Raw genomic sequence first — 27,253 nt, 5'->3', positions numbered from 1 at the left:
GGGTTTGTCTCTTCCAAATGTGTTTTTCCTCTTTTTGGGGTTCTCACAGGCCCAGGAGCTGGATACTAGTACCAGTATCCCCCGCAACAGTAACACTCTGGTTGGGGAAAAGTGTCGAGGCTACACTGCTGGGATTCAGATGGGCTGAATTTGGGTTTTCAGGACCCGGAAACCTTAATCCTTTCCATCAGGTACTGAACCAGCAATGAACTCCTTTGAAAACTCCTTTTCCCCACCAGTCAACCAACCTAACAGCCCTCTGGCTTTCCTGATTAACCCAATTAGATGTTTTCTGAGGGCAGCAGTGAATAAAAGGGGAGGGCTGCTGTCTACAGGTGTGCCTGGACTCTCTGCTAGCCACACCACAGTTACTGCACCAAAGCAGCCTAAGTGGCTGTGACAAATCAAGCCTGTATAAGAAGCTGGGTTTGGGGTTTGCTTGCCCTGAAGAGCTGTTTGTGCATGTGTAGTTCTGCCTTCCTTCTGATAAAATACCTGGTGCTGCTATCTATCCCACTGTGTCCTGTTTGGATGGGGAGTGGGACCCTTTTGCCTGCAGAATTTCACTATCAGCATTAAAGGTGGGTTAATAAATGCAAATACCTCATCCTCCAAAGCTGGCTTACACCCCTAGCTCAGCCTCGCTCCAGCCTGTGCTGCTCCTGGGCTCACCTTTGTCATGAGAGGGAACTGGTGTGGCTGGAGATGCGATGTCCTCTGAGCCCTGCGTTGGGTCTGGGGTCCCTGAGTGTCACTGGGTTTTAGGCCAAGCCTGAGCACCACTGCCTTCAAAGGGTGGGCTCCAGATTTGCACCTGAGTTATGGGGAGCAGAATGTGGGTCCTGACCACTCTTCCTCTCTCCCTTTGTCCCTGTGTGGTCTGAGACAAAGCGACTCCTCTCAAGTTATCCTTGGAGGAAAGGGGTGACCAGACCTCCTTCTCCCCCCACCCCTCCCAAAGCACTCCCCTTCCCCAGGGCAGAGCCACAGCAGTGGCCAGGAGGGCACCTCTGGGGCTGCTCTTTTTGGCCGGGGGGGCCATTATAAAGGAGCTTTTGCCTTTCCCCACAGCACCAGGGTGAGCAAAGCTGAACCCAGCCCTTTTGCCAGCACTCACTGCTAATTTTTTTTTAATTATTATTATTTTCTATTTTTAATGCAAGAGCCCCCCTCAGAGAGGTGGGGGGGGGTGACTTGGCACCCCAGCTTTGACACACAGCCCCGGTGACTCAAGCCTGCGTCAGGGGCTGCGTGTCCATTATTATTATTATTTTTTTATTGCTTTTTTTTTTTTTTTTTTTTTTTTTTGGAGCCGAGCGGAGTTACCTCCCCTCCGGCGAAGGAGAGCGGGGCCGGGCCGAGCCCAGCGCGCATCCGCCGAGGGGTGGCGGGGAGAGGAGGAGGAGTGGGGGGGGGGCAAAGGAAAGGAAGGAAGGAAAGCGGCCGCCCGGCGCGCAGCCACCGGTACCCGCAGCCACCGGTACCCGCGCAGCTTCTCCGCCGCGGGGTGCGGACGCTGCCCGGTTCCGTCCAGCACCGCTAACCGGAGTCCCGGCCCCGCCGCCGCCTCCCGGTCTCGTTCCTTTCCCCTCCCGGTCCCGGAGCAGGGGGAAAACCTGGTCAATTTCTGCCGGGAATTTGGTCCGTCTCCTTCAGGATCTGGTCAATTTCTCCCGGGATCTGGTCAATTTCTCCCGGGACCGCGTCAGTTTCATCCTTCCCGGGAGCCGCCGGGCAGCAGCAGCCGCCGCCGCGCCCAGGTAAGGGCTGATCCCTTCGCTTCCCCCCGGGGGTCCCGCTCCCGGGGGTCTTCCCACCTCACCGGGTGCTGCCTGCTTGGTTTGCCCCCTCCCCGCCGCTGCTGTCGGGGCCTTTTTGGGGGGAAGATGCTCAGGGCTGGGCTGGCGGGGAGGGGGTGATGGAGGGGTGGACACCTAAGTCTGGAGGCATCAGGCATGGCACTAAGGGTGGTGGCATCGAGAGCCGTGGGGGGGACATTTAGACACAGCAAATGGCTTAAGCCACCCCGGAGAGGCTGGGGGTAGCCGCCGAGGGGGGGGGGGGGTGGCACTGGCTGCCCGGCTCGGGTTGGTGGGGGGCTCATCCCCTCTGAGCCACTGCTTGAGGGTGGGTAGAAATGCAGCTTCCAGGTTGACCTTGACAATAACATTGGGAGAGGAGAAAGCATTTGGCTGCAATGAATAATTTGTTCCTGGCCCCTGAAGTGTTGGGGGTTTATTTTCCCTTCTTTTATTTTTATGCTGCTCCCTGAATGTGGATGGCTGGTTTTGAGGCAGAAAAAATGGGGCTTGGGGTCCTGGTTTCGTGCAATTCTCAGTATTGGGTGTGGGGAGTCCTTATTCCCTTCTGTGCATTTATTGCAACGCTGGATGTGCCCGAAGGTGCATGTTTTGGGCTGGCATCTCGGCCAGGTGCAGATTTGCATCGCTCTGGGGACGTGGGGCTTAGACCAGCTGAGAAATCTGGTCCCAGTTCTTTGTAAAGGACCCAGAAGGTGAAATCCTTCTGCTTCTTGGATCATGCCTTGTGTCTGAGGCACCTGAGGTTTGAATCCATCAGGAGCTGATGCAACTATTTCTGGTCTTGGTAGGAAAAAACCCAAAATGCCACGGCAGCTGAGCTATTCTCGGCAGGGCGTAGAGTTTCTTGCGAATATCTCTCTAGAGGTGTCGGGACTAGGTCAAGGAACCTGGATGGTGGTTTGACTGCAGCTCAGCTGCTTGGAAGGGAAATAAAATGTGGGTCTGAGCTGTTCTCTGGAATAAATTGGAGACGGCTCCGCTGAAGTCAATAGGAATAAAAGGGTTTGGTTTAAAGCTGGAGTGACTCCACTGCTACTTCAGGCTTGCACAGAGCAGGGAATCTGGACTTATACCAGAGCCGAGCTGGAGTCACGAGGATCAAATTTACCCTAGATCAGATGCTGACCTACGTATATCCAGACTAAACCATTGCCTTGGGAGGAAAGGCTCTGATTTTACCCCATCCTGGGTTGCATTTGGACTTGTTTGTTTACAAACGTAGCAGCAGCTTCATGAATTACAAGAGGGAAAAGCAGACCTTGCAGAGGAATTTGGATGCTGCCCGTTTGCTGCCTTGTAGGATAAACCTGGACTGATTTTGGGTTCAGTCACTAACCTTCAGCCGGAGTGGGTGAGTTAAGTGGGATCACCGAGATGTAACTGGAAAAAGATCATCTGGTGAATCAAACAGAGCCCTGAAGGAAACATATGATGGTTGGCTTTGATACGGAGTCACGCTATTGCAGCTGATGTATGTTTTCATGATACCAAATGAGAGATGAAAGGCGACCAAATTCGATGAATCAATGGGCTCATACACTCCGTGACAAACCCAAGTGCCAAGGCTTCCCCTCCTCCAGTGGTGTTGTGTCTGTCTCATGACCCATCAGCCAAACTGCCCTTTCCGAAGGTTTCTTGTCACTTATTGAAGAAAAGAGTTGCTGTAATGTCACAACCTGCCACGGGGCATAAAAAACCTGAGCTGGGGGTGGTGGGAAACTCGCCCACCTCTGGGGTGGAGCAGGTGGTGGTGGCTGGGGTAGCCCCACCTCTGCTTGCCTTTATAGGAGCTGGGAGTTATTTATAACATCTGGGCGCTTTTGCTGGCGAAAGCCACTTAGGTAGGTGTAAGACAGAAGCGGAGGCAGCTCTGATTCATCAGTGAATGCGAACTGCTCTTGTGTCATGATGCTAAAGCGGGCCTGAGTGTTTGCACGAGGACTCAGCACAGAGCATCTCCAGCACCTCCGGCGAGGAAAAGTCGGGTGCGTGCCACTGAGCTGCTCTCAACCCTGCACCGGCGCTGGGAGCCTGGTTTTCAGTAAAGCTTCTTGCAGGTGCCCTTGTCCTCGGGCACCCCTGTGCTCTCCCATCTGCTCACGCCGACCCTGTCCAAAGTTTGTGCCTCTCCACACGTGGGTGTAAGGGAGGGAGCACACCCGGATGCAGCTCGGCTGGTGGGACTGAGTCACCCTGTGTCATCTCTGCAGGGCAATGAGAGCCTGGCACTAATTAACAGGGATCATTTAAAGAAGGGGAGCAGCCCTAATGAGCCCAGATGGCAAAAACCTTCCCTGTGGAGCCAGAGAGGACGAGCAGGGAGGAGCAAGCCCCAGCACTGAATAGATTTAAGATGGAGGGATCTTGGACCAGCCTTGGCTTGCAGAAGGCAGGTTTGAGTGACAGAGGCTGCAGGAAGGTCCCTGGAGCAGGGCTGGGGGCATCAGAGCTGCAATGTTTCTGTGTTGGGCAAAAATCTCTTCTTGGGGCTTTGAAGCAGAGTTCGGATGCTGCTGGGAGGATCCTGCCCTTGGTTTCTTGCGGCTCATAAGAGTGGGTTACCTCCCAAAGGTAGGATGCCTCCCGAAGGACCCGCTCCTTGAGGGCAATTCCTCTCCCATCGCAGAGGCACTCCTGACCACGGGGAGCAGCAGGTAGGGACCTGGAGCTGGTTTTCTCATGATTTGGTCTCAAAGCCGGGATGTGCATCCACGGCTCCTTCCCTTTGCTGCTTGGCTTTGCAGCGTACAGAGGGATGACGGGAAGGATGCTTGTTCCTCCTTCCCAGGCTCTCTGGCTTCCTGGGTGACCTTGGATCCATCCCTTCCCCTCCCTGCTTCAGTCTCCCCATCTGCATCAAACAGCCTGGCCCTGGGTGTGAGGTTTCCCTGGCCCCATGTGTGTTGGGGAGGACGGGGAGCTGCAAATTGATGCTTGAATCTCCCAGCCTGAAACCGAGAGTGGCCTTCCACCTCCTAAAATCCCTCTGTGTCTTTGGTCCCTTTGCTCTTGCCTCCCTCCTCTGTGCCCTTGATGGAGTAAGCTGGACCTTCCCGGGCCCAGTGAGCTGGTGCTTCGCCAGGAGCATCTTTCCCCTCTCCTCTAGGACCTGTGGGGGATTTGCCTGGAAGCTGAGCACAGTGGGCTCACAGCTGAAGGAGGGGAGGTGGTGGGGTAGTGAGGGGAGGTGGTGGGGTAGTGAGGGACCAGCAGAGAGTGCCCATGGTTTAAATGTTAATTTTGAATTCACCCAATCTCAGGCTGTGTTTTTTCCTGCCTTGGTTTCCCCTTTATGGACCTAAACAGGGTGTAAGTGTAGAATTTGGACACAGGAGAGGAGAAATCTCCTCCCATGTCTGTCCTTCAGACCCAGAGCATCTTTGCTGCTGGTAGCTGCTCTCCTCAGAGGCTGCTGCAAATCCCCATCTCCTCCCTGCCTGGCTCTGCACTCCCAGGCCTAGCTGAAAGCTCTGCTGACACGTTTCCAGCCTGCTTTATTGCTCCCTAGCCATCTTCCTGAGAAAGCAAGGACGGGTCGAGGCAGGACACGCGGCTCAGAGCATCCCTCCTCTGCTGAACCATTCATGATGCTGCTGGTGGGGCTGGGCTGGAGAACGCGGTGCTCTTGGCTCCCAGAGGTCTTCACTCATCCCAAATAGCAGCTTTTCCCTAGTGGGTGTTTCCCTCTCCAGCTGGGATTGATGGGAGCCTCTGGGCAGGGATTAAACCCCCTGGGTGTAGCAAAGCAGGAGCTTCTCCATCTCTGCCCCTTCCCTGAGTGGGGGAATCCAGCTTGTACCACGGCAAACCGTTGCCACGTGCCTTTGACCTGCTGCAGCGGTGGCTCCTGAGCTGTCAGTGCAAAGGGGTACGGTGGTCGAGGCCACCCCTGTGTCACCTGGACAAGGGGGACATGGATGGGGATTGTCACTTTGCAAGCAGGAGCCCTGGGCTCAGCCGGTGAGTCTGGTGTGGGAACAGGGTGCAGGGGATTGTGATTGCTTTGCATGGGGACAAAGGGTTGGATGTGGAGGCACCCACTGGGGACCATGAAAGTGGGAATCTCATTCAAGGAGATACCTAGGGACACGGAGTGGTGGGAGATGCAGGAGGCAAGTTATCCCCAGGGACAACCCAGTGATGCTTTCCCCAACACCTCCCTTCGTAACACCCTCTGGGATGTTGTTGGCTGCTCTCAAGTGATGTCTAGAGATGCCAGCACTGACCCCAGCACAAACTGGTCCTTTCCCTGGTCCTGCCGTGGGAAAAGCCACAGTGCCTCTCCAAGCATCTGCATGGGTGGCATCAACACTGGTTTTACCTGGGCAAAGCGGTCAGTGCAAAGGCACCCCTGGTCCGGCAGCGCAAGTGAGGTTATTACAAGCCATGGGCTCTGAAAGACCTAATCTGTCTTCTAAAGAGAAAGAAAAAATGCACATTTAAGAAAATTAAGGTCATGAGGGCTAAGTAAACAAGCTGAATCTCCATCTGTCAGTGGCAAGGGTTTTCTATCTCTCTCCAGCCCAGAAAGCTCCTGGTTGTCAGCTGATCTGCCTCATCTTTCTCACAGGGTTGTTATTATTTTTGGCAGATGAATTTTTGATTAAATTCCCTTTTCAATCAAAGAAACGAGTGCAAATACCTTTCTCAGATGGATTTGGACTGTGCTTTCCAATTTGAGGGGTGCGGACCTTGGGCCTGATGCAAAATGCTGGGAAAATTAATAGGAAGAGCCTTGTCGACCTCACTGTTCCCTGGATTGGGTCCCTGTGCCATGTGGGTCGGTGGCTTTGTGCTGGTTCTGGCTGGGGTCATCTCATGGTACCGGCAGGATGTGGATGGCGAAGGTTGGGTACGCTCATGACATTGCTGTCGGGAACGGTCTTCTCTTCTTCAGGCCTGGATCTCCTCTGGGCAACACCACCATCACCAGGCTGGGGCTGAGCCATTTGGGAGACAGCAGGATGTCCCCAAGCGAGCCATGGGGATGTGGTGACAAAGCCAGGCCGGGATCAAGATTTGGACCTCTACCATGGTTTTCCCCTGTTCTAGTTCAACTGGGGCGCATCTCCCATGGGAGGAAGACTTTTATGTCTGCTCCTTCACCCTCATCTCATCCTCCAGCGTCATCTCATCCCAATGCCTAGAGAGCCCTTGCCCTAGCCCCAGGAGAGCAGCCAAGCACCCCTTTTGCTCCCCAAATCCTTTGGGAATGTTGCTGTCTCAAGCGTCCTTCAAGGTGCTGAGATCCTCTGGGGCTTTGGAGGTGCTTGAAGAAACCTGCTCCTCAAGGACCACTGTGTCCTGCTGCCTCTCAGCTCCTAAGGATGACACTGGGGGGGACCTGAACTGAGGAGGGGGAGAGGCAGAGATCCAGCAAGAGATGCTGTGGGGTCTGTCCTGACTCCATCGTGCTGGCCTGGCTCAACACCACCTTCCCTGGAGCTGGGCATCTCCCAGGCTTTGCTCCAAGGGTTTTAGCTGTCCCAGGAGACCAGTCTGGGTGCCCTCGCCATGGGGCACTGAGCTTCTGGGGGCTTGGCCAACAGATCTTAGGTCTTCTAGGCTCTATCCCTAATATAAAGAGAGACTTTAGCCCCTGGGGCTGTGTCCTCCTGAAGGTCTGAGTCACCGCCGCTCAGAAGGAGCTTAAGTGGCTGCTGAGCAGACAGGGAGCAGCAAACAACTCGCGGGTGCAACCAGGTCTGCACTAATCTATACAGAACCTGATTCAAAATCGATGGAAATCCCAGTGATTTCCTGGCTGCTGGATGAGGCCCTTCCCCACCCTCCGTGCCTGCCCCCATCCCGGCTGAGGATACTCCAGCCCCCAGTAGCCACGTACTGGTAATTGCCATGATCCAGCTGTAAGCGGTTTACGTGAATGAGCCCTCGTTAGGAAATTAAACATTGCTGGGCCAGGCTTGAAAGAATAATTCAAACGGCTTCTCCGGAGGAGCCGGATCCAGGGAAGATGTGGAGCCGACACAGTTGCCTGGCAACGGATGCAGCCGACAGCCGAAAATAGCTTTTCTAATAGGAACGGGGCCTGGCAAAGGGGGAACTTTCTTCAGGGGTGAAAAAACACCAAGGTGAGGGCGAGGGAAGGTGAGGTTTCCTGCTGCCAATGCTTTGCTTCCCTCCTGCGCCGGGTCGGGACCTCAGTGCGCTGGGTAGGGATGGGCTTTGCTGCCTGGGTTGAACCTGCTGCTGTGAAAGGGTTTGGGATTGTGAGCTGAATTGGGTCAAGAAGACGGATGTTTGTCCAAAGGAAAGAAGAGCTGGGGATGGCTCTGGAAAATCATGGGAGAGTTTTCCTTTGGCTCGCCGGGAGGTCCATCCTGCATCATCCATCCTGGCAGAGACCGGCTGCCCGTGCTGAGGGTCGGCTGTCCCAAGGACTGCGCTGATGGGTTGTTTGTGCCATGTCACCTGTGAGCTGCTACTGGGTCTTGTATGAGCTTTGAACTGAAGGAGAAACCCCCCAGGGGGAGGGTGAGATGCTGCTGCAGCCTGGCCGGGGTAGGACAGGTCCCTGAGCACGGCACCATCGCTCTTCCAGGGGCCAGTGACCAGCCTGGTGTCCCCTGGAAAGCAGGGATGGAGGGCAGAGAAAAGAAGCAAGTGTGGCCCTTTGGGAGAGTCATTTTTCCAAGATGTGGGGTTTCTGTGTTTTCTCCCCAGCTGGTGAAGTGCCACGGTCCCAGCTGGGGTGGGAGCTGCCAGTCCGACCCCAGTTCTCCCGGTATGGAGAGGAGGGATGTGGTGCTTTCCCAGCTGGGGATCCCCAGCCCAGCAGAGTGGATTGCCCTGATGTCCCCAAGCTTTTTGAGGCAGGGGTGAGCTCTGCAGGGCTGAGCCGGATTGTGGGCACCCCCTGAAATCCCTCCATGCAGGATTGCTCCCGCAGCTGGAGGAGTCCCCGGTGCAAACACACAGCTGCCTGTTTGTAAACGCGACCCACCACACACATCCACTCATCACCACGCCGGCGGCAAACCCACGCTCCCACCCACGCTCCCTCCGTGGGTCCAAAAATTACCCTGCTTGCGCTTATTCCGGCCCCGCACCCGTGCGATCCGGTGCCATCGGTTTTGGGAATGAAGTGGCGAGGGCAAACTCGTGTTAACTGGTGTAACCGCATTGATGCTGTGGGACTGGTATGGCTCTCCCTGGCCGAGTCTGGCCTGCGATGAAGGCTGGGAAGGTGGAGAGACTGGGACGATTGATGGCTTTGCCTCGGCTGCCACTGTTCGCAGCCGTTATCTGTTGTAAAGCTGCCTGGGAAGATTTAGCTGCGGGCTTCCAGGCTTTTAAGTTGCTCCTGATAATGTCCAGGGATGGAGAGATAGCCTGGGCGTTTGTCACTGTCCCCTGAGTGCTTTCAAGCTGTTGTGGGGCTGAGCCCAGGCTCTGCCGATGGGTCAGGAGGGGAGGGAACGGGGCAGGGAGGGCAGAAGCCCGGCCGGCGCTGGATGTGGTGTCAGCCCTCGTGGGGGATCCGCTGCTGGCCCAGAGTTGTTAGAGGGGAAAAGAGGTGTCACGGCAATGTGACTGGCTCCATCGCTTGTCACTGTCCCCTGCAGCCCAGGGAAATTCCCTCTTGTGGGTCGCAGGAGGCTCTTCTCCACGAAGGCTGATCCAAGGGGTTGCTCCTGGTCCATCACTCATGGAGAAGGGGGCCCTTAGCATCCCTTGGTCCAGAAGGAGGTCTCCAAGGCACGAGGTGATGGAGACCCTTCTCCCCCTGGTGTTGCTGGTCCCACCAGCACCAGGACACGCTGGGGGTAAGGCAAAACCAACTCACCCTCTGTTGACCTCTTCCCCTGTCCAGGTCCTGCTGATGAAGAGGAGGTGAGGTCTGAGCTGTAGCTCACACGGGTGCCGTTCCCTGCGGGACGCTCATCTTCTCCCCTCGCCCCATCCCGCCCCCCGGGGCCACGTGGAGCCATCCCGATGCCGAAGAACAGCAAGGTGACGCAGCGGGAGCACAGCAGCGAGCATGTCACCGAGTCGGTGGCCGACCTGCTGGCTCATGAAGAGCCCGTGGACTACAAACGCAGCGTCCTCAACGTGACGGGGGAGACCTGGGACAAGCAGAAGGATGGAGATGAGGAGCTGGATGCGGAGAACCGGCCGGCGTGGAACAGCAAGCTGCAGTACATCCTGGCGCAGATCGGCTACTCCGTGGGGCTGGGCAATGTCTGGCGCTTCCCCTACCTCTGCCAGAAAAATGGAGGAGGTGAGAGATGGGGCAGGGATGGGCTCAGCCCTTGGGGGAGGGAGTATGGCCCAATCCTGCCTCGCTGCATGTCGAGGTGTGCATCTTGGGGCAGGATGGGGGTTATTTGGGCTTTAAAGTGGGTTATTTGGGCTCTGAAGGAGGAAAGGGGTGGTCAGGAGCTGCTCATCGCTGCGCCTGCATCAGCTCAGAGATGTGGGAACCTCCAGGACGGCCTCTTCCTAAAGGGCGTCCACCCACCCACTCCAAAGTCAAGGCGAATCCCAGGGTGGGAGCCAGGATTTTTTGCTGCAGCCCCCCAATTCCTGTTGGGACAATTTGGAATCTAGGGGGTGAAAAAAGAAGAGAAAGTCCCTCCATTTTCCCTAGGTCTCAAAGCCCTGTTGTGTAGGCTCCAGCCCCTTCCCAAATCCTCCTGCCAGCCAGCCCGTCCTCCCGTCCCACCCCATGCCCACTTGGGCTTCCAGGAGCAGCCCAGAGGGCCAGGTCTCTTCCAGCTGTGCTGAGACCGGACACCCTTCATGACACTGATGAGAGGGCGGTTTGCTCAGCATTAATTCAAACCCAGCCTTCGAGGCATCTCCCCCACAGCACCGACCTTTGCAGTGATGGGAAACAGCCCCCGCTGAGCAGCGTTGAAGGAAGCCAGGATCAGCCCAACTTTCCCCTCTCCCCCTTGCACTCGCCTTGTTCCCGGAGCTGCATCATTCGGCGTGCCCCCAGCCCGGGAGCTGGTAAACCTGCAGCGCTCTCAATAATTAAAACATCTCTGGTGTCATCTTCACGATGAGTCATTCTCCCCAAACGAAGACCTGTGCAGTCAGCACTTCCCACCCCAGGGCTGCTCGCACCCCCATCGCCTTCCCTTCCCAGCTGGGACGGAGCACGCTGCGGCCGGCTCGTGCATCCCAGCATCGCCCCGGCTGCTGGCACACTTAGCTCCCGGTGCCCTAGTTTGGGTCCAGGCTCGGCTCAGTTTTGGCACAGCACGGCTTTGCACGGTGTGTCCGCCACGTTGCAAAGCTGATGGGGGTGGGGTGTCTCAGCGTGGTCTTGGGTTGCAGCGAGCATCTGCAGGCGTTGCGGGACTCGAACGCCTGCGTTAGCTGCGTTGCACGTGCCGGTGCACATGTGCATCGGATGCAGTGGGGAGGGTTGTATGCATGGCCCGAAGGAGGTTGGAGGCAGAGCCTGGGGTAAATTCAGGGCTGGGATAGATTGATACAGCCCTGCTGGCTTCATTACACAGCTCTCCGCATCTGGCCTCCGACTTCCAAGCAGGTTTTCCCAATTAAATGAGATTGGGAACCAGCTCAGACCCAGAGGCTGGAGATCCAGAGTCCCGCTTCTCTGCAAGCACTTAACCCAGCTGTGCCTCAGTTTCCTTACTGGCACAGGAGTCAATAACTAACAGTAATTAGCGCAATGAATGAAAATTTCTCAGTTTATGCTGAGGTCTCTGCTGTCCTGTATGTTTGCATTCCCTTGGCTGTCCCAGGTGCTGGGTAACAGGAGGAGCAGTTCGTGTTCCCAGGCTGGGATTCATCCTGGTGTATTCCCTGGCAAATCCAGGGCTGAATTTGCTGTCTGCATGTGCAGAGCATTAAGCAAGTGTTTTTAGACAAAAGGCCAGATGGGATGTGAAGTGGGGATGAGAAATTCAACCTACAACAGCCCTGAGACCCACTGCAGCAGAGGAGACGGGTATGCTGGGTTTGAACACGGCAGCTCGGCCCCATCCTGCAGCAGGACACAGGCACAGAGCCAGGCAGGGACTGGGACAAGCAGCTGGCTTTAGGAGCTCCTTGCTGTTGTATAACATCTTCCTGCAGCAGGTCTCAAAAAAGGTTTACAAGTTGCCCCAACCATTGCCCCTATTTTACAGATGGGGAAACTGAGGCACAGAGCTGGGAACTGGCTTGAGCAGCAGATCGCTGAGCTTTCCTGCACTTTTTCTTTTGGCCAAGCGGCATCATCTCCCCTGTCCCATGGGGCAGACACTGGTTTTCTGCCTTTTCTTCCCACTGCGTTTAACCTCCTGGCCCCTGGCTGGGATTCCCACCAGGCTGCGAGTCTGGTGCCAGACAGATGGATGCAGGAGCTGGGGAGTGATGGACAGACCACTTCTGGGTGCACTGAGCAGCCCTGGGATGGGTTGGCAGCTGCTGCTTTCTCTCCTGCTCCCCAAGTAGGCGTCTGTGGGGGAGAATGGCTGCGTGCTGGTAGCAAGATGGACTGGAGCCAAATTTCCAGGACTCGGTGTGCCAGGAGCCGGCATGGGCTGGCAGTCCTGCCCGCTGCACTTCTATGGTGGTGCTGCCGAGCATGGCAATGCACGGGGCATGAGCTGGTGCCCATCTTTCCAGAGATCACAGGAAGAAAATCTCCAATATTGGAGAAATCTGCATCTGAATCTGTCCATCTGTCTCATCTCTGTCCATCCACAGGTTGAGATGTGCGCGCCCAGGAGGGCGTTGCAGAGATGGGATGCTCGTGGTCCTTCCCAAATTACACGGGGCTCCAGCTCTGCCCTGCTCTCTGCCTCTCCTTTCATCCACCTAATCACCCTGGACCTCTTGCATCTTAATTTATGTCCCCACCTGCATTTCTAACACATCAATCCCCAACCCGCTGCCAGGGTGCTCAGCTCAGGACACTATTGCGGGCTGAACCGCTTTGCGGCGCCGCTGCTCGAAGCAGCATCAGCTGCCACAGGTCCTGCACAGGGCCAGGGGGTGGTGGCTGTCACCGGGGCGTAAATCCATCCAGGAATTTGCCCAACGCAACCAGGCTCCAGAGTGTGCCTTTGCATCGCCTGCCGCCCGGCGGGAGTGAGCCTTATGCTCCGGAGCCCGTTCCTCAGCCCCTGGCAGAAGGTTGGAGTAATTCATCAGCTGGGCGCTGCAGCGTGAGTCATCGCATCCTTTACGGTCAGTTGGTTATGCTTCAGGAACTCCTAATTTCTCTCTGGCCTCCTCAATTAGGCAGAGATTAACTGAGTTTCTAATTTGAGCTGTTTCTACCCCTACCAGAGGACCTCGCTCCGCACCGGGCGGCACGTGGCGTGGTGAATGCTGCTGCCGGCGACGTGGGGTGTCTGCGGGGGGGTGCGTGTTGGTGCAGGGGGCTCGGCTGTGCTCAGACATGCGTGTGCAGGCAGGACCTGGGTGAACAGGAGGTGTCCTGCCTGCCTGTGTGTCCGAGACGGCTGGGAATGTGTGCGTGTCCCCATGGGTTGGCTTACCGGGGTGTCTCCTTGTGCGTGGGGTGATGCGCCTGCACGGATGCAGCGTGTCTTTAGGTGCGTTGGGGTCTATCTCACATGTACCCACACTGGCAGGGGATGTTGCACCCTTTCCTTCCACACACGTGTGGTTTGCTCCTCTCCACGGCTGTCTTCTCTGCTGCCTGAGCACCAATCTGCATTCCCAGATCCATTGCAAATGAATTGATGGACCAGGCAGAGCCTGTCTCAGCTCTGCCCTGCCTGTCCGTCCCTGTCCGTTCGTCCTTGGCTGCATGAGAGCAGGCAGAGACAGGTCCGTGATGAGCTTTCTGTCCCCTGCCAGGTGCCTACCTGGTCCCGTACCTGGTCCTGCTCATCATCATCGGGCTCCCCCTCTTCTTCCTGGAGCTGGCGGTGGGGCAGCGGATCCGCCGGGGCAGCATCGGCGTCTGGAATTACATCTGTCCTCGCCTGGGGGGCATCGGCTATGCCAGCTGCCTCGTGAGTGCACCCGTGGGTCCCTTCGGGGTGAATGGGATGGCTTTGCAAGCTGCAAAGGTGGGGGTGTCCTGGAAGTAAACCTCGAGGGGCCCCGCGTGGAAGTTTGGGAGGTCAAGGGGAGTTTTTCCAGCTCCACCCCTGGGTCTAGGGCCAGGTGGGAATGGGCCCATCCCCTGATCTCAGGATCCCTGCTCCCCCTGGCTCCCTGCCCAGCAGAAGGTGTGTTGGGGACAGTGTCACTGCCCTGTGATATAATACCGTGTCCTCCTTCCTCCCCCCAGGTCTGTTTTTTTGTCGGTCTCTATTACAACGTCATCATTGGCTGGAGCATCTTTTACTTCTTTAAGTCGTTCCAGTACCCTCTTCCCTGGAGCGAGTGCCCCATCGTGAAAAATGGCTCCGTGGCCGGTAAGGGATGGCCGCTGGTGTGGGGGGAGGCTCGGTTGGGGACACTGCAGGTTGAGGTGTCTCCTGGGGCACCAGGTCCTCCCCGGTCCAGCTGCCTTGATGATATGGAGATGTTTCCCTTGGGTTGGATGAGTCTCTCCCATGATCTCCTCTTGGGGTCTGTCCCCACTGATGGGATTTGATGCCAGTTTGAGGATCCAGAGCTTGGATCTCCAGGCTGCCTCGGTGCTCAGGGCCAGGATCTGACCCAGGACCATGGAGGGAGGCAAAGACAGCCAGGCAGGGCTCACCTGGTGGCTCCATCAGTGCCTGGCTGAGATGCTGATGGAGCTAATGGTGTTTAATGGCATCTGAGCATCTCCTTGGGACACTCTGGGAGGTTTTATAGCAAATGCAAATGTCTCTCCCTGTATTTAATGTCTTATTTTCACCTGACAATGGCTTTATGTCCTGTCTCTTCTTTTTCCTACTAAAAATGAGCCCCATTAATTCCTGTCCCTTAGTTTCCAGGGATGCCTGCCTTTCCTGGCTGGCTCTGGCAGGTCTTTGACATTGTTAATCCCCTAAGAGATGGTGGGTGACTCTCCCCCAGCCCCCTCACGCTCTCCTGCCTCTGCTCGGTTGCAGTTGTGGAGACCGAATGCGAAAGGAGCTCGCCCACCACCTACTTCTGGTACCGGGAGACCCTAGACATCTCCAACTCCATCTCAGAGAGTGGGGGGCTCAACTGGAAGATGACCCTGTGTCTGCTGGTGGCCTGGAGCCTTGTTGGCTTGGCCATGATCAAAGGCATCCAGTCCTCGGGGAAGGTGGGTATCTGTGGCCACCTGAGCCTGGCTGGGGTCTGTCCTCGAGGCAGAAACCTCCTGCCTGGACCACGCTCTCCTGCCCTGATCCGGGGTGGCTGGAGGATACTGCGTCCCCTGGGATGCTCAAACTCACTCCAGAGTTGGGGCCATCTCTGGGGGGATCCAGAATAAGATCAAAAGAGGGTGTAGGGAAGAGGTTTAGTCCAGCTGACACCTGCAGCCGTGGCCCAGGGCTCAGCCACATCAGGCTAGCCAAATTGCCTGCTCAGCCCCTGCATTCGGGGGGATGTCAACTGTCCGATCCCCTGATGCCATCTTGATGGATGCTTGTAGGGTGTAGGGGTGAGCGCTCAGTCCTCCTTCGCAGGGGGAACACTGGGACTGCGCAGGAGAAGCAGGGCAGGGAGGAACAGAAAGCTTTGGGAGAGAGATGTCATTAGCTTGCAGAGGCCGTTGATATTTCAAGCAAGGCTGTGTAAGCAGTGGGGTCAGATGCAGAAGGGTATGGTCTCCCAGGACACTTTAACATCCCTGTCTCCAGTTGTGCTCTGCAAAACATCTGGTGCATTAGCAGGTAGCAGAGGGCAATGAGACCCCTTTCCCACAGCCCTGAGAGCAGAGGGGTGGGAGTGAGCTGCAGAAGCAGGACCACAGCAGCAGGTCTCCCCTGCCCAGGATGAAGTCCTATCTGCATCTGCTCATCAGGGCACTGAAAATGTGTCCCATGCCAGTCACCAGCTGGGGCTGTCTGCAGCCCTGGGCAGGTGCTGGGGGAAGGGGGTGGGGGGGGTGCAGAGCTGTCCTTCCCTCAGGCTCCCTGGGCACCAGCAGTTTGTGTTTCAGGGATTTTGTAAGCCAACACTGGCATCTTCACATTCAGCCACCCCAACAGATTTTCTCTCTTAAGCGTGTCCAAGCGCTTTGCAAATCCACCTAAGCTTCAGCACTTGTAACATCCTGCACTGAGGAGGTCCCACAGCTAAACCCTGCCTTGCCTGCGGAGCAGACCTCATTTTGGGGAGGGTAACCCTCCCTTCTCACCCCTGTTGAGCTATCCTCAGATTGGATGGGGAAGTGGCTGAACTCGCGAGCAGTTAATGAGATTGTGCCCACGTTGCATCCCTCTTGCTCTAGGTGATGTACTTCAGCTCGCTCTTCCCCTACGTGGTGCTGGTTTGCTTCTTGGTGCGGGGACTTCTGCTGCGTGGGGCAGTAGATGGGATCATGCACATGTTCACACCCAAGGTAAGAGTCTCCAAGCCCAGCAGACTCCAGGCAGGTTCTCCTCCTGGCAGGTTGTCATGGTTTAACCCCAGCCAGCAACTAAGCACCACGCAGCCACTCACTCATTCCCCCTCCACCCAGTAGGATGGGGGGAGAAAATCGGGAAAAGAAGCAAAACCTGTGGGTTGAGATAAGAACGGTTTAATAGAACAGAAAAGAAGAAACTAATAATGATAATGATAACACTAATAAAATGACAACAGCAATAATGAAAGGATTGGAATGTACAAATGATGCGCAGTGCAATTGCTCACCACCCGCCGATCGACAGCCAGCTAGTCCCCAAGTGGCGATCCCCCGCCCCCACTCCCCCCAGTTTATACACTAGATGGGACATCACACGGTATGGAATACCCTGTTGGCCAGTTTGGGTCAGGTGCCCTGGCTGTGTCCTGTGCCAACTTCTTGTGCCCCTCCAGCTTTCTCGCTGGCTGGGCATGAGAAACTGAAAAACTTTAGACTAAACACTACTTAGCAACAACTGAAAACATCAGTGTTATCAACATTCTTCTCATACTGAACTCAAAACATAGCACCGTACCAGCTACTAGGAAGACAGTTAACTCTATCCCAGCTGAAACCAGGACACAGGTCGCACCCTATTTTCCCTTATGCTCCCCACCCCAAAAACCAGAGTACCAACCCCAAACTACCTCGGAGATCCTGATATATCATCAGGATGTGCCAGCAGCACCTTAAATACAGGGTATGGCCAGGACAGCCACGAGCCTCGCAAACTCACCACCCTGGAGCTGCTTTGAGCCTTAGCATCACTCCCGTCACCTTTAGGTGCCCAGACGCCAGGGTAGGGGAGTGGGGGTGCCCGAGGCAATATATTTAAAGACTTCATGGGAAAATCCTGGCTGGCAGCAAAACCTCTGCTGGTGGTATGCATCCATTAATTAACCAGCTAATTAATTAATTAAGCAGAGATGTAGATGAATCAGCTCAGCCGGCGAGGCTGTTAGGAGATATTAATTATGATCTCTTGATGAATGACACTCGGAGGCCTCCAGCCTGCAGCTCTGGCTTGTAGGAGAAGGGGGGATGTGGCTGGGAGGACGGGAGGTTAAACAAACCCACCAGCCGAGGCGTTTGATTTCAAGTGCTCCAGGTGCTCTGGAGGCAGGAGATGGCCAGGGGAGGATGGAGACCTGTGGCTGGACAGCACGTGGGTGAGGGGATGGGGATGCCAGCTCCCCAGGGCAGCTGGGTGGTCCACTGGGAAGCTGTAGGGCTTTGCACTGGGAGATTGGCCATCCAGCTTGGGCTCTGGGACACATGGAGCACCTTCACCTGCCCTTCTCTATGCCTCAGTTTCCCCTTCTGTGGGAAAGAGAAAAAGGACCTCTGAATGTTTGGTAATTCAAGACCTGATCGTGGTAGATCAAAGCATGCCCATGGCTGCTCCAAAACCAGCCCAGGTTGTAGGTACAGAAGCCTTTTAATTTAGCTCTGGCTCCACTGTGATGAGTTGTGGGGCCACCACACCACCTAACTTTTTCTTGTGTCTCCCCTCCAAGCTGGACAAGATGCTGGACCCCCAGGTGTGGCGGGAGGCAGCTACGCAGGTTTTCTTTGCCTTGGGCCTGGGCTTCGGGGGGGTCATCGCCTTCTCCAGCTACAACAAGCAGGACAACAACTGCCACTTTGACGCCACGCTCGTCTCCTTCATCAACTTCTTCACATCCGTCCTGGCCACGCTGGTTGTATTTGCTGTGCTGGGCTTCAAGGCCAACATCATGAATGAGAAATGTGTGGTGGAGTAAGCGGGTTTGCTTTTTCTCTGTTTGGGGTGGGCAGGTCTTTGCTACTGCTGGTTGTGGTGGGTCTGGAGGCAATAGAGGAAGTGCTCTGGAGCTGGGTGATACTGTGTTTTGGTGGACCCAAGTTCCTGATGGTCAAGTCCTGGATCTCCAGAGATGTCCCACTGCAGCTGAGGCGGTTTGGTATTCAGCTCCTCCAACCTAAAATCCAGCCCTAAGATGAGCTCTTATTCTGCAAATTGAGGGTGAATCCAACATGCCTAGTCACATCACCTGGGTTTCCCCCAGTTTCTACTCATCGTAGGGTCCACTTGTCTGCAAGGTTAAGGGAGCTGCTGTGCTGTACACCAGAAGCAGCTGGAGGAAGGTGAATTTGTGCACCCAGTGTTATCTTTAGACAGTGAGCTGCATCCATAAAAATCCTGGCCACGCACTGTGGAGTCCCAGAGCCTGAGAAGGAGGTGCAGAGAGCCCATTCCCTGGTGGGCCCCCATTTGCATCCTCTGTCATGTGGCCTAATGCAATGTTTACACCTTAGGAAATTGCAAAGAAGTTCTCTGACTGGGACCTGGGTAATGTGACCCAGGGAGGTTCATCCTGCCTGATGCAAAGGGCTTCAATGGTCAGGCCCCATCCTCCACCCTGGGAGGAAGGGGACATCTCTGGGTGATGAGGCTCTGCTCTCCCTTAGGAATGCTGAGAAGATCTTGGGCTACCTGAACACCAACGTGCTGAGCCATGACCTCATCCCACCCCATGTGAACTTCTCCCACCTCACTGCCAAGGACTACAATGAGATGTACAGGGTGATCATGACGGTGAAAGAGGGGCACTTCAAAGAACTGGGCTTGGATGCCTGCCTGTTGGAGGATGAACTCGACAAGGTACCTGGTGGCACTCCTACTAGGACCAGGAGGTCACCTACCCCATTGCCTCTCCCTGGTAGGAGCTGCTCTACTTGTCTTACTCCTGGCACGTGGATCTGGAAAATCTGTTTTTTGAGGCCCTCTGGGGATGGGGATTCTCTGTCCCTGTGGTCTTCCCCAGCACACAATGGTCCTTCCTGGGGTGAGGGAAAGGTCTCACCATAGCAAGTCTAGCAGGGTCATCACTGCTTCCAGGCTGGTGTACCAGACTGGATTTTTCTTTCCTTGAAGAGTGGTTCAGTGAGAGAGACCTGAGGCATGCAGGGGCTTGCAGGCTGTGTCCCTGACATGTTTCTTCTCATCTTTTGGTCCTCTCTCCCCCTGAACAGTCGGTGCAAGGAACTGGCCTGGCCTTCATTGCCTTCACAGAAGCCATGACCCACTTCCCAGCCTCACCATTTTGGTCTGTCATGTTCTTCCTGATGCTGATAAACCTGGGGTTAGGGAGCATGATCGGGACCATGTCAGGGATCACTACGCCCATCATCGACACCTTCAAGGTGCGGAAGGAAGTGTTCACAGGTGAGGTCTTTTCTCCTGCAACCTCCTGGGGAAGGGGTGGAGGGTCCCTGTTGCCCTGGGGAGTCACTCCAGAAGAACGTGGACATAGTGGATGTGTACTGGGTCCTGCTAATGCAGGGAAGGGACCTTGTGGTGGAGGCCTTAGTTGCCCTTGGGGTGCTCTGCTGACCATGCTCGTTTGCTCCCCACAGTTGGTTCCTGCATCTTCGCCTTCGTGGTGGGACTGATCTTTGTGCAGCGCTCTGGGAATTACTTTGTCACCATGTTTGACGATTATTCAGCCACGCTGCCACTCACGGTTGTGGTCATCCTGGAGAACATCGCTGTGGCCTGGATTTATGGCACCAAGAAGTAAGGCGTTTGTATGACAAAAAGAATAACTGTGCTGTAACTCCTGGCTAACCTCCCCACCCTTCTTTCCAGTTCTTTTCCATATGGCTTTTTCCCCAGGAGGCCAGCTCTGATGGAGCAAATGCCCCAGGGACAACTACCTTATAGAGGCAGGAACTCAGTTCACCTTGATCCTCTTGCCCTACACTAGGTGTAACGCAGCCCCGGGAGCAGGTCCTTCTAGCGGGTATCTACTGTTGGTTGTGGTGCTCTGTCACTTCTGATTACGCTTTTGTCTCAGGTTTCCGGGCCCTTCTGGCAGGGGACATTATTCCCCCCAGTGCCTGTTCTTGTTGTTTGTAAGTTGGCCAGAGCAAAGAGGCTCTGGCTAACACTTAAATGGCCTTTTCCTTAGGAGGTTCCCAACCAGCCCTACAGGCTTGAGGGGACACTGAGATACTTGCCTGGATCAGCTGGGTGGTTCTTCAGGCTCTACCTTGAGCATAATTTAAAATGGGGGCTCCTGGGGAGAGTTTTTCTCACTTGAAGGTGGGGAATGGCATGGTTCCATCTCTTCTTCTCGGCAGGTTCATGCAGGAGCTGACAGAAATGCTGGGTTTCCGGCCCTATCAGTTCTACTACTACACCTGGAAGTACGTGTCTCCCATCTGCATGGCCGTGCTCATGACCGCCAGCATCATCCAGCTGGGAGTCAGCCCCCCAGGGTACAGTGCATGGATCAGAGAGGAGGTGAGCACAGCTCCCTTCCCCACAGCCACCTCCACCCCAGGTCCAGGCTGGGCAGGGGGCAGCTGAGAGCTGCAGACCACCCCGTTCTTCACAGCTCTGCTTGTTTCTCCTCCCCTCTCCTGCTGGGAGACGTCCTGCCTGTGGCCACTCACCCTCTGCAAGCAATCAGGTTTGTCCACACTGCCCAGAAGTCTCCAGCCAGCTCTGACCATGGGCTGAAGTTTGAGCTTGGATTTTGGTTTGCTTCCACAGCTACATGCTGTGTGCTGGACCATGTCCTTTTCCTTGATTTGAACCCACCTTCTGATAGCTCCGTGTGGTGCCCCTGAGGGTGAAGTCTGGCAGGAGGCAGCAGGAATTGCCTAGCACTTAGCAGACGTACCTGGTGTGCATCACCTTTGCTGGAACAGCCCCTTGACACTAATATCTGTCTCTTCCAGGCTGCAGAAAAGTTCCTTTTCTACCCAACCTGGGCCATGGCTATCCTCATCTCTCTGATCATCCTGGCATCCCTCCCTCTGCCTCTGGTCTTCATCCTCCGGCAGTTCCATCTCGTGTCGGATGGCTCCAATGCCCTCTCTGTCACCTATAAGAAGGGCCGGATGATGAAGGACATCTCCAATTTGGAAGACAACGATGAGACCCGCTTCATCCTGAGCAAAGTACCCAGCGAGACCCCGTCCCCCATGCCCACGCACCGTTCCTACCTGGGTCCCGGGAGCAACTCCCCCATGGAAATGAGCAGTGCCCCCAACGGACGATATGGGAGTGGGTACCTACTGGCCAGCACCCCTGAATCCGAACTGTGATGGTTGCCTGCCGACCACCCCCACCAGGAGAGGAGGTCACTGGGGAGTGGATCCTGGCTGTCCAGGCAACAGGAAAATTAATTAATAAGGAAGATGAAGAAGAAACCCCTCTTAAAATCGTAACCAAAAGCAGCCATTTCTAAGATGACATCGGGAAGAAGGGATTGCGGGAGGGGCAGGACTCCTCTGACAACCCTCGGCTGAAAGGCAGGATCCCCCGGGGTTGCCTTTGGGGAAGAGAGGAGGAACAAGAGACGCTGCAATACCTTTCCGAGAGTTGTTCTCGCACAGCTCAAATCTGAAGCAAAGAATCTCTCTTTTCTAAGCAGCTGATGGTTGGAAAAAGGACCTGGTATCAGGTGGAAAGCCAACCACGCTTCCGCCTGTAACCCAGTGCTCTTCCCTCCCAGTCTGTTGTCCTTTAGCCGGGAGGAGTCATGGCCTTATTCCAATGAGCACAATTAACCATTGATGTTCCTAGCACAAAAAGGTGCTGCTGTTGTCACCATCGTCGTCGTTGTTGTATCTCCTGTAGGTTTTTATAGCTGTGGACACACCCAAATAACCCCCAAATTTTGACCAGGGTTGGCAGGGAGCAGTGCGGGGCTGGCTGAGACATTGCAACGCGTGAGACAGTGGATGGTGGATCCTTGGTATCTGTTTTGTTACCACTAGCACAGGGACAACGTCTGTGGGTTGTTCTGAGACACGGAGATGTCACGCCCATGGGATGAAGTGGTCGACATGCTCCGTGGTTAGGCAGTTATGCTGAGTGGCAGAAGGACCTCTGAAGTGAGGGTGATTTGGATGTGTGAGCGTGTGTGGGGTCTGGATAGGGTTACTGTGATGGGGGTCAGGAGTGCTTTCCTGGAATTACTCCTGACATGTGGGATGCTCTGCTGAACCAAAATCCCTGGCATGGTAATCGTCTCCTCTTGCTGCTCTCTTTAGATGTCCCAGAGGGACAAGCAGAGAAGCTGTGGGGCATCCAGTCCTACCGCAGTCCTGGTTTAGCTCTCAGGAAACCACCCCCTGACTTACCTCCCTTGCACCCACCAGCTGAGGTGAGCTGGACAGTGATTATCTCTGGACACGCGTCCTCATTTCTCATAGCTTTGAGCCAGGGGGTCTGCTTTGCCTCCCGTTGCAGCTCCACAGGGGCTCAGCAGCCTTCGGATGGGGGCAACCAGCTTTTGGGGACAGCAGGCGTCTGCTGAGCAGCAGTCACTGGGAGTCAGTACCTGGTTCCAGTGTCCCCGCTAGCCCTTGATCCAGGCTGGTGAGCCATTGGTAGAGCCCCGGGGCCTCTCTCGTGCCCATCCATGTTATCTGGGGACCAGACTGATGCGACCTTATGTTGTTTCTCTTCAGGCTGTCAGTAAAGGTTGGGATCTCCCAGCTCCGAGTCTCTCCTGCTGGGACTGAGGGTTGTTTCCTTGAATCCTACATGTAGCCAAGCATTTCTGTCAAGGGTACCAGTATTATGTGGCATCTTCCTCCTTTCCCCATGGGGACAGGGGAGCAGCAGCCTACTTGCACCCTCTCTCCCTCTCAGCACATTGCTATGGCCTCCAAAAGCTGAGGGAGCTCCTCATCCTTGGTTCTGCTGGGCTTAGATCATGCATGATGGTATTTCAAGCCAGTCTGAAGGCCAAGTTTGTGGATGCTTGCCCACGAGCTCTTCTCTCCTCCGCTCTCCTGTCAATGAGTTTTCTTTCACCTGGATTCTTTTGGCTGGGAGGCGAAGGCAGAAAGTACCTGGTCCATTCGCCACATCCTTGACTTCTCTTGGCATCTCTGGGGCCAGGAGGTCTCCCACGATGACATTTCTCTTGTGGGTAGCGATCCTTTATTTACAGTCCTTCTCCATGGGCTTGGCTGGTGACCTGGACGCTCTTCCTGGACAATTAGCTCAGGCCTTTCACTAACCATTTTTCCAGGGGGAAAACGGAGGCATGGACTGAACCAAAGCAACTCAGTGTTTGATAGCTCTGAGAAGCACCAGCCCCATGTGGTCAGGATCAGCCATGCTCTTGTCTCTCCTCCGGCAATCCCCCCTTCACCATCACCTCCGCTGTCTTTCTCCTTCCCCTGCCTGTGCAGAGCCACATAGAAATAGCCCCATGGCATCGTCTCTGAATGGGAGAAGCACAAACCCCATGGCATTGCCCCATCATTAGGCAAGATGTTCCCTCCCACCTCTTATTTCTCCCTCTGTCCCCAGTTTCCTCCACCCAACCAGCAAAACAGAGGATGAGCCAAATCGTTGCCCAACATCACCTTCCCGATGCCCCTGAGTCCGGGGGCCGGATTCCCACCATAGCTCCCATGGAGTTAACGGAGCAGGACACCTCCCATAGCCAAAGTGCTTAGTCCCATCCGCTCCCGTGGCATGATGCTCCTTGAACCCTGGGGGGAAGGGTCCGGCCCTCCATCTCTCCCATCACCATTCCCAAACCAGCCAGGGAGGCATTCGCTTTCCTCCCCTCTTGCAGCATCAATAAGAGGCAAAGTCAATAAGAAGGTAACAAAAAAGCTATATTATATATATATAAAATATATACAGAGAGAGGAGATGGAATAATAACCTAGAGATTCTCTATTTCTATTGTATATTTATTCTGTAAATGTCACTGTAAATGCTGTTAAATGACAAAACGTATTCCAAAGTGGCCCGTGACCTATTTTCATTCCCAGTGCTGTACAGATCAATTCTCACTGTATATTGGGACATATTTTTACCTTTTTATTTCTCGTGTGCGGTGGGTGGCCATCCCCCTGTCTCCCCCCAGCCCCAGGGGGTCCAGCTGTCCTGGGGATCCAGCAAAGAGGAGGAGGAGGAGGGATGACACCTTTATTTTTATCTGTGGAAATACTGTATTTCTTTGTGGCATTTGCTTGGTGTTAGACACAGGGTGTTGGGGCGGGGGGCGTGTGTTAAATTTTAAGTGATCCGTGTTGTCGCCGTGTGAGCGTGCGTGTGTTCGTCCGTAGATGCCGTGCGTGGGGGTGTGCGCGTGTATGTGTGCGCGGATGTGTTTTGTTTAGGATTCACTTCTCGCTGTACTCGGTCACTTTTGGAGCCTGCGTTGGGGGTTTCTCCCGCTTGCCGGGGCAGGCTCTCCCTCCACACACCTTCTTGGGGTCCCGGGCTGCAGATCAGGCCAACCCCCACTGGCTTTTAGCCCTAGAAATCACTTTTTTTCCCTCTTTTTCTCCACAGAGGCACAGGGAATAGCTGCTAGTTGTGAGCACAGGCACTTTTCAGTTTTCCTCCAGGCGGTGGGAGGAGGAGGGGGGAACTGCTGCCAATATTCCTGTCCCCCCACATCAGCTCCCCACTCGGTTCCCAGCCTGGATCCTGATGCTTGGAGCAGGATGGTGTCCCTGGCTGGGGGACAAGGAGGTGCTGAGTAGATCAGGAGGGGCCAAAACCCTGTCCCCTCTCTGGGGACAGAGCTGGGGAGGGCTTAAATGGGTCTGGTGAGGGGATGGCTGGTGCTGAGGGCAGAAAGGAGCTTTGCAGGAGGGTGCCCGCCCTGTGACGGCGGTGCTGCAGGTCCAAGGGTGCATGTGGTTCCCGTAGGGCTGGAGCTGGGACGCTCCGTCCCTGGGCATCGGGTTGTGCGGCCAGTGCTGCGGGTGAGGGCTGGATCTGCCCTTGACCCTGGTGCAAAGCAGAGGGGATGGCTGGAGCCGGCTGTACGCTGCTGATTTGCACCATCCCTGGGTGTCCCTTGGCTCCGTCCCCTCAATCCCTCCCAAAGAGCCCCTGCGTCACCTCCTGGCCCCTACCCAGACCCCAGCAGGTCACGTTAAACCCCAGCACCTCCCTGGAGCAACTCCCACTGCCTTCCTCCTGTCCCCCATCCTTCCCTGAGCCTGGGTCTCACTGGCAGGAGTGGGGAACAGAGCTGGGTGGCCTTGGTGGCTGGGACACACACACACACACGGCACAGCCCGGGCAGAGCCATGGCAGCACGCAGGATGCGGCTGCTTCCCCTGCGGGCAGGCACAACGCTGCCGAAACCCTCCTGTACAGGTAAAAGCACAGATCTCGTAGTAACTCGTCCCATGTATCCTCGTAGCCGGTGTATTTACCACTCGTGCCGTGCCGGCCGGACTCCTCGGCAGTCGAGAGAAATCCTGTAACAGCTGTAATGGAGTCCGATTAAAAGTCTCTTCTTACCAAATCTCTTCTCACCAAGTCTCTTCTCTGCCTCTGTTTCCTTTCTTGGGGTGGGCTTTGGGGTCTCTCCGAGGTTGGGGGTTGCAGAGAGCTAAAGCAATAGGCATTGGGGCTGTCAGCACCCACAGGCATCGATGTCTCTGTCCTTCCCTGTCCCATCCCGTCACCGCTATCATCCTTTTGTCTCCCCTCATCCTCTGATTCCCTTTCTCCACCCAGCATCAGCCCCTGCGAGGGGCTCGCTCAGGGCACGGCTGCCCGCGGGTTCTTCAGGAGCATCGTGGAGATGATCTTCCATCCTGGACCAGTTCAACCAGTACACACCGGCTTTATGGGGCATATGGACCGGTAAGACACAGCATCTCCTCCTTTGCACAACACCCTGCTAACATTGCTGGTGGCTTATCCTGAGGGGGGTAGTGGGAGTCTGGAGACCCTACCTGGAGAAGGACCAGAGATTTCCAGCAGCCCCAGATGACTTCAGCTGCTGGATATTAGCTTAGTAACAGGCTTGGTGGGGAGTGGTACTGCCCCTTCCCTTCCCTCCCATCTTTTGTAGCTCCTTTGGCTTCTCCAGGGCTGATTCAGGCCCAGGGAGCATGAGGAAGGGGGGAAGAAAACAGCATGGATGGGACCAGATGAGATCCACCAGCCCTGGGGATGCCATCAGGGTACTGCCGTGGCTGTGAACTGAACTTGTCCCCGCACCTCTACGGTGGCAGCTGTGTAGGAGCAGGGCAGGTTTTCTGAGCACCTCTGCATCATCTGGAGATGTTGGTGTAGGATTGGGGCAAGTCTCTGCAACAGGGGCTGGAGGAGCAGCACTGCAGGAGGTGGCACACGGGTTATCTTTGCCCAGAGGCTGTCCAGGACCTGGCTCTGGGGGAAAACATCCCCCAGGGGTGATGACCAGGACAAGAGGACACGTAGGGCAGCTCGGACCCCAGCACAGCCCCGATCTGTGGGAGCGGGGACGGAGATGCTCCCAGCTCCTCCTCATCCCCAGTGAAGTGGCACAGAGGGGACACAGGATTACAGATGCAGCACCCATCGAGCCCGACTCAGGGTGATGCCTAGGGCTCTGTGGTACCCACATGTGGTGCTCACTGCTGTGCTGAGCCGGTCAGCCTCAGCCCACCCCTGTGCTCCCACTGCTGTGTGCGCTGGGTGGCTCGGGGCTTGGGAAGAAGCTTAGATGCCCGACCCAGGGAGGGTACACATGTCCCCGCCATGGGACTCTGTCTGAGGACAAGGCACCGGCAGGCTGCTGCCATGCCGGCTTGTCCCCAGGCCACCCCCCAGCGCGGAGAGGCCTCATTTTGTTTTATCCCTCTTTCCTCTCCGCCTGCAAAAGCAAACCCTGCAAAAACCCCAAGCAGCAGCTCTGCTGCATCTTTGGGATTGCAGCTATCGCCTGGGTCTGAATGAGCTGCTGCCGTGGAAAAGCCCCGGGCCAGGAGGGTGAGTGGGGCAGGATTTGGTTTCACCTGCCCCGCAGACTGCCGGGGGCTGAGAGCGGGTCTGGAGGGGTCAGAAACACGTAGGTCCCAGCGCCAGGGGCTCCCTGCAAAACAGATGAATGAAACAAACTGAAAAGGGTGATTCTGGCCCTTGTGGGGCTAGAAAAAAGACGCAGAGAAACAGGCCCACATGTAAAATTTAAGCCAA

At 55.7% G+C, this 27,253-nt stretch overlaps 1 protein-coding gene across 1 annotated transcript; it reads left to right on the top strand.

The window, feature by feature from the left end:
* The first annotated feature begins 1,393 nt into the window (after window positions 1–1,393).
* SLC6A17 (solute carrier family 6 member 17) lies at window positions 1,394–25,589 on the top strand. The gene is made up of 12 exons (XM_030000693.1): window positions 1,394–1,760; window positions 9,658–10,065; window positions 13,635–13,792; window positions 14,074–14,200; window positions 14,828–15,009; window positions 16,144–16,254; window positions 17,817–18,058; window positions 18,751–18,943; window positions 19,315–19,507; window positions 19,699–19,858; window positions 20,425–20,587; window positions 21,028–25,589. Exons 2-12 carry the CDS (start codon window positions 9,780–9,782, stop codon window positions 21,394–21,396), a joined length of 2,184 nt encoding a protein of 727 aa, XP_029856553.1. The 5' UTR covers window positions 1,394–1,760; window positions 9,658–9,779; the 3' UTR covers window positions 21,397–25,589.
* The last annotated feature ends 1,664 nt before the right edge of the window (window positions 25,590–27,253 follow it).

This window comes from Aquila chrysaetos, chromosome 24, assembly GCF_900496995.4.
Source record: "Aquila chrysaetos chrysaetos chromosome 24, bAquChr1.4, whole genome shotgun sequence".
NCBI lineage: Eukaryota > Metazoa > Chordata > Aves > Accipitriformes > Accipitridae > Aquila > Aquila chrysaetos.
This window is presented reverse-complemented; position numbering and strand designations above follow the sequence as displayed.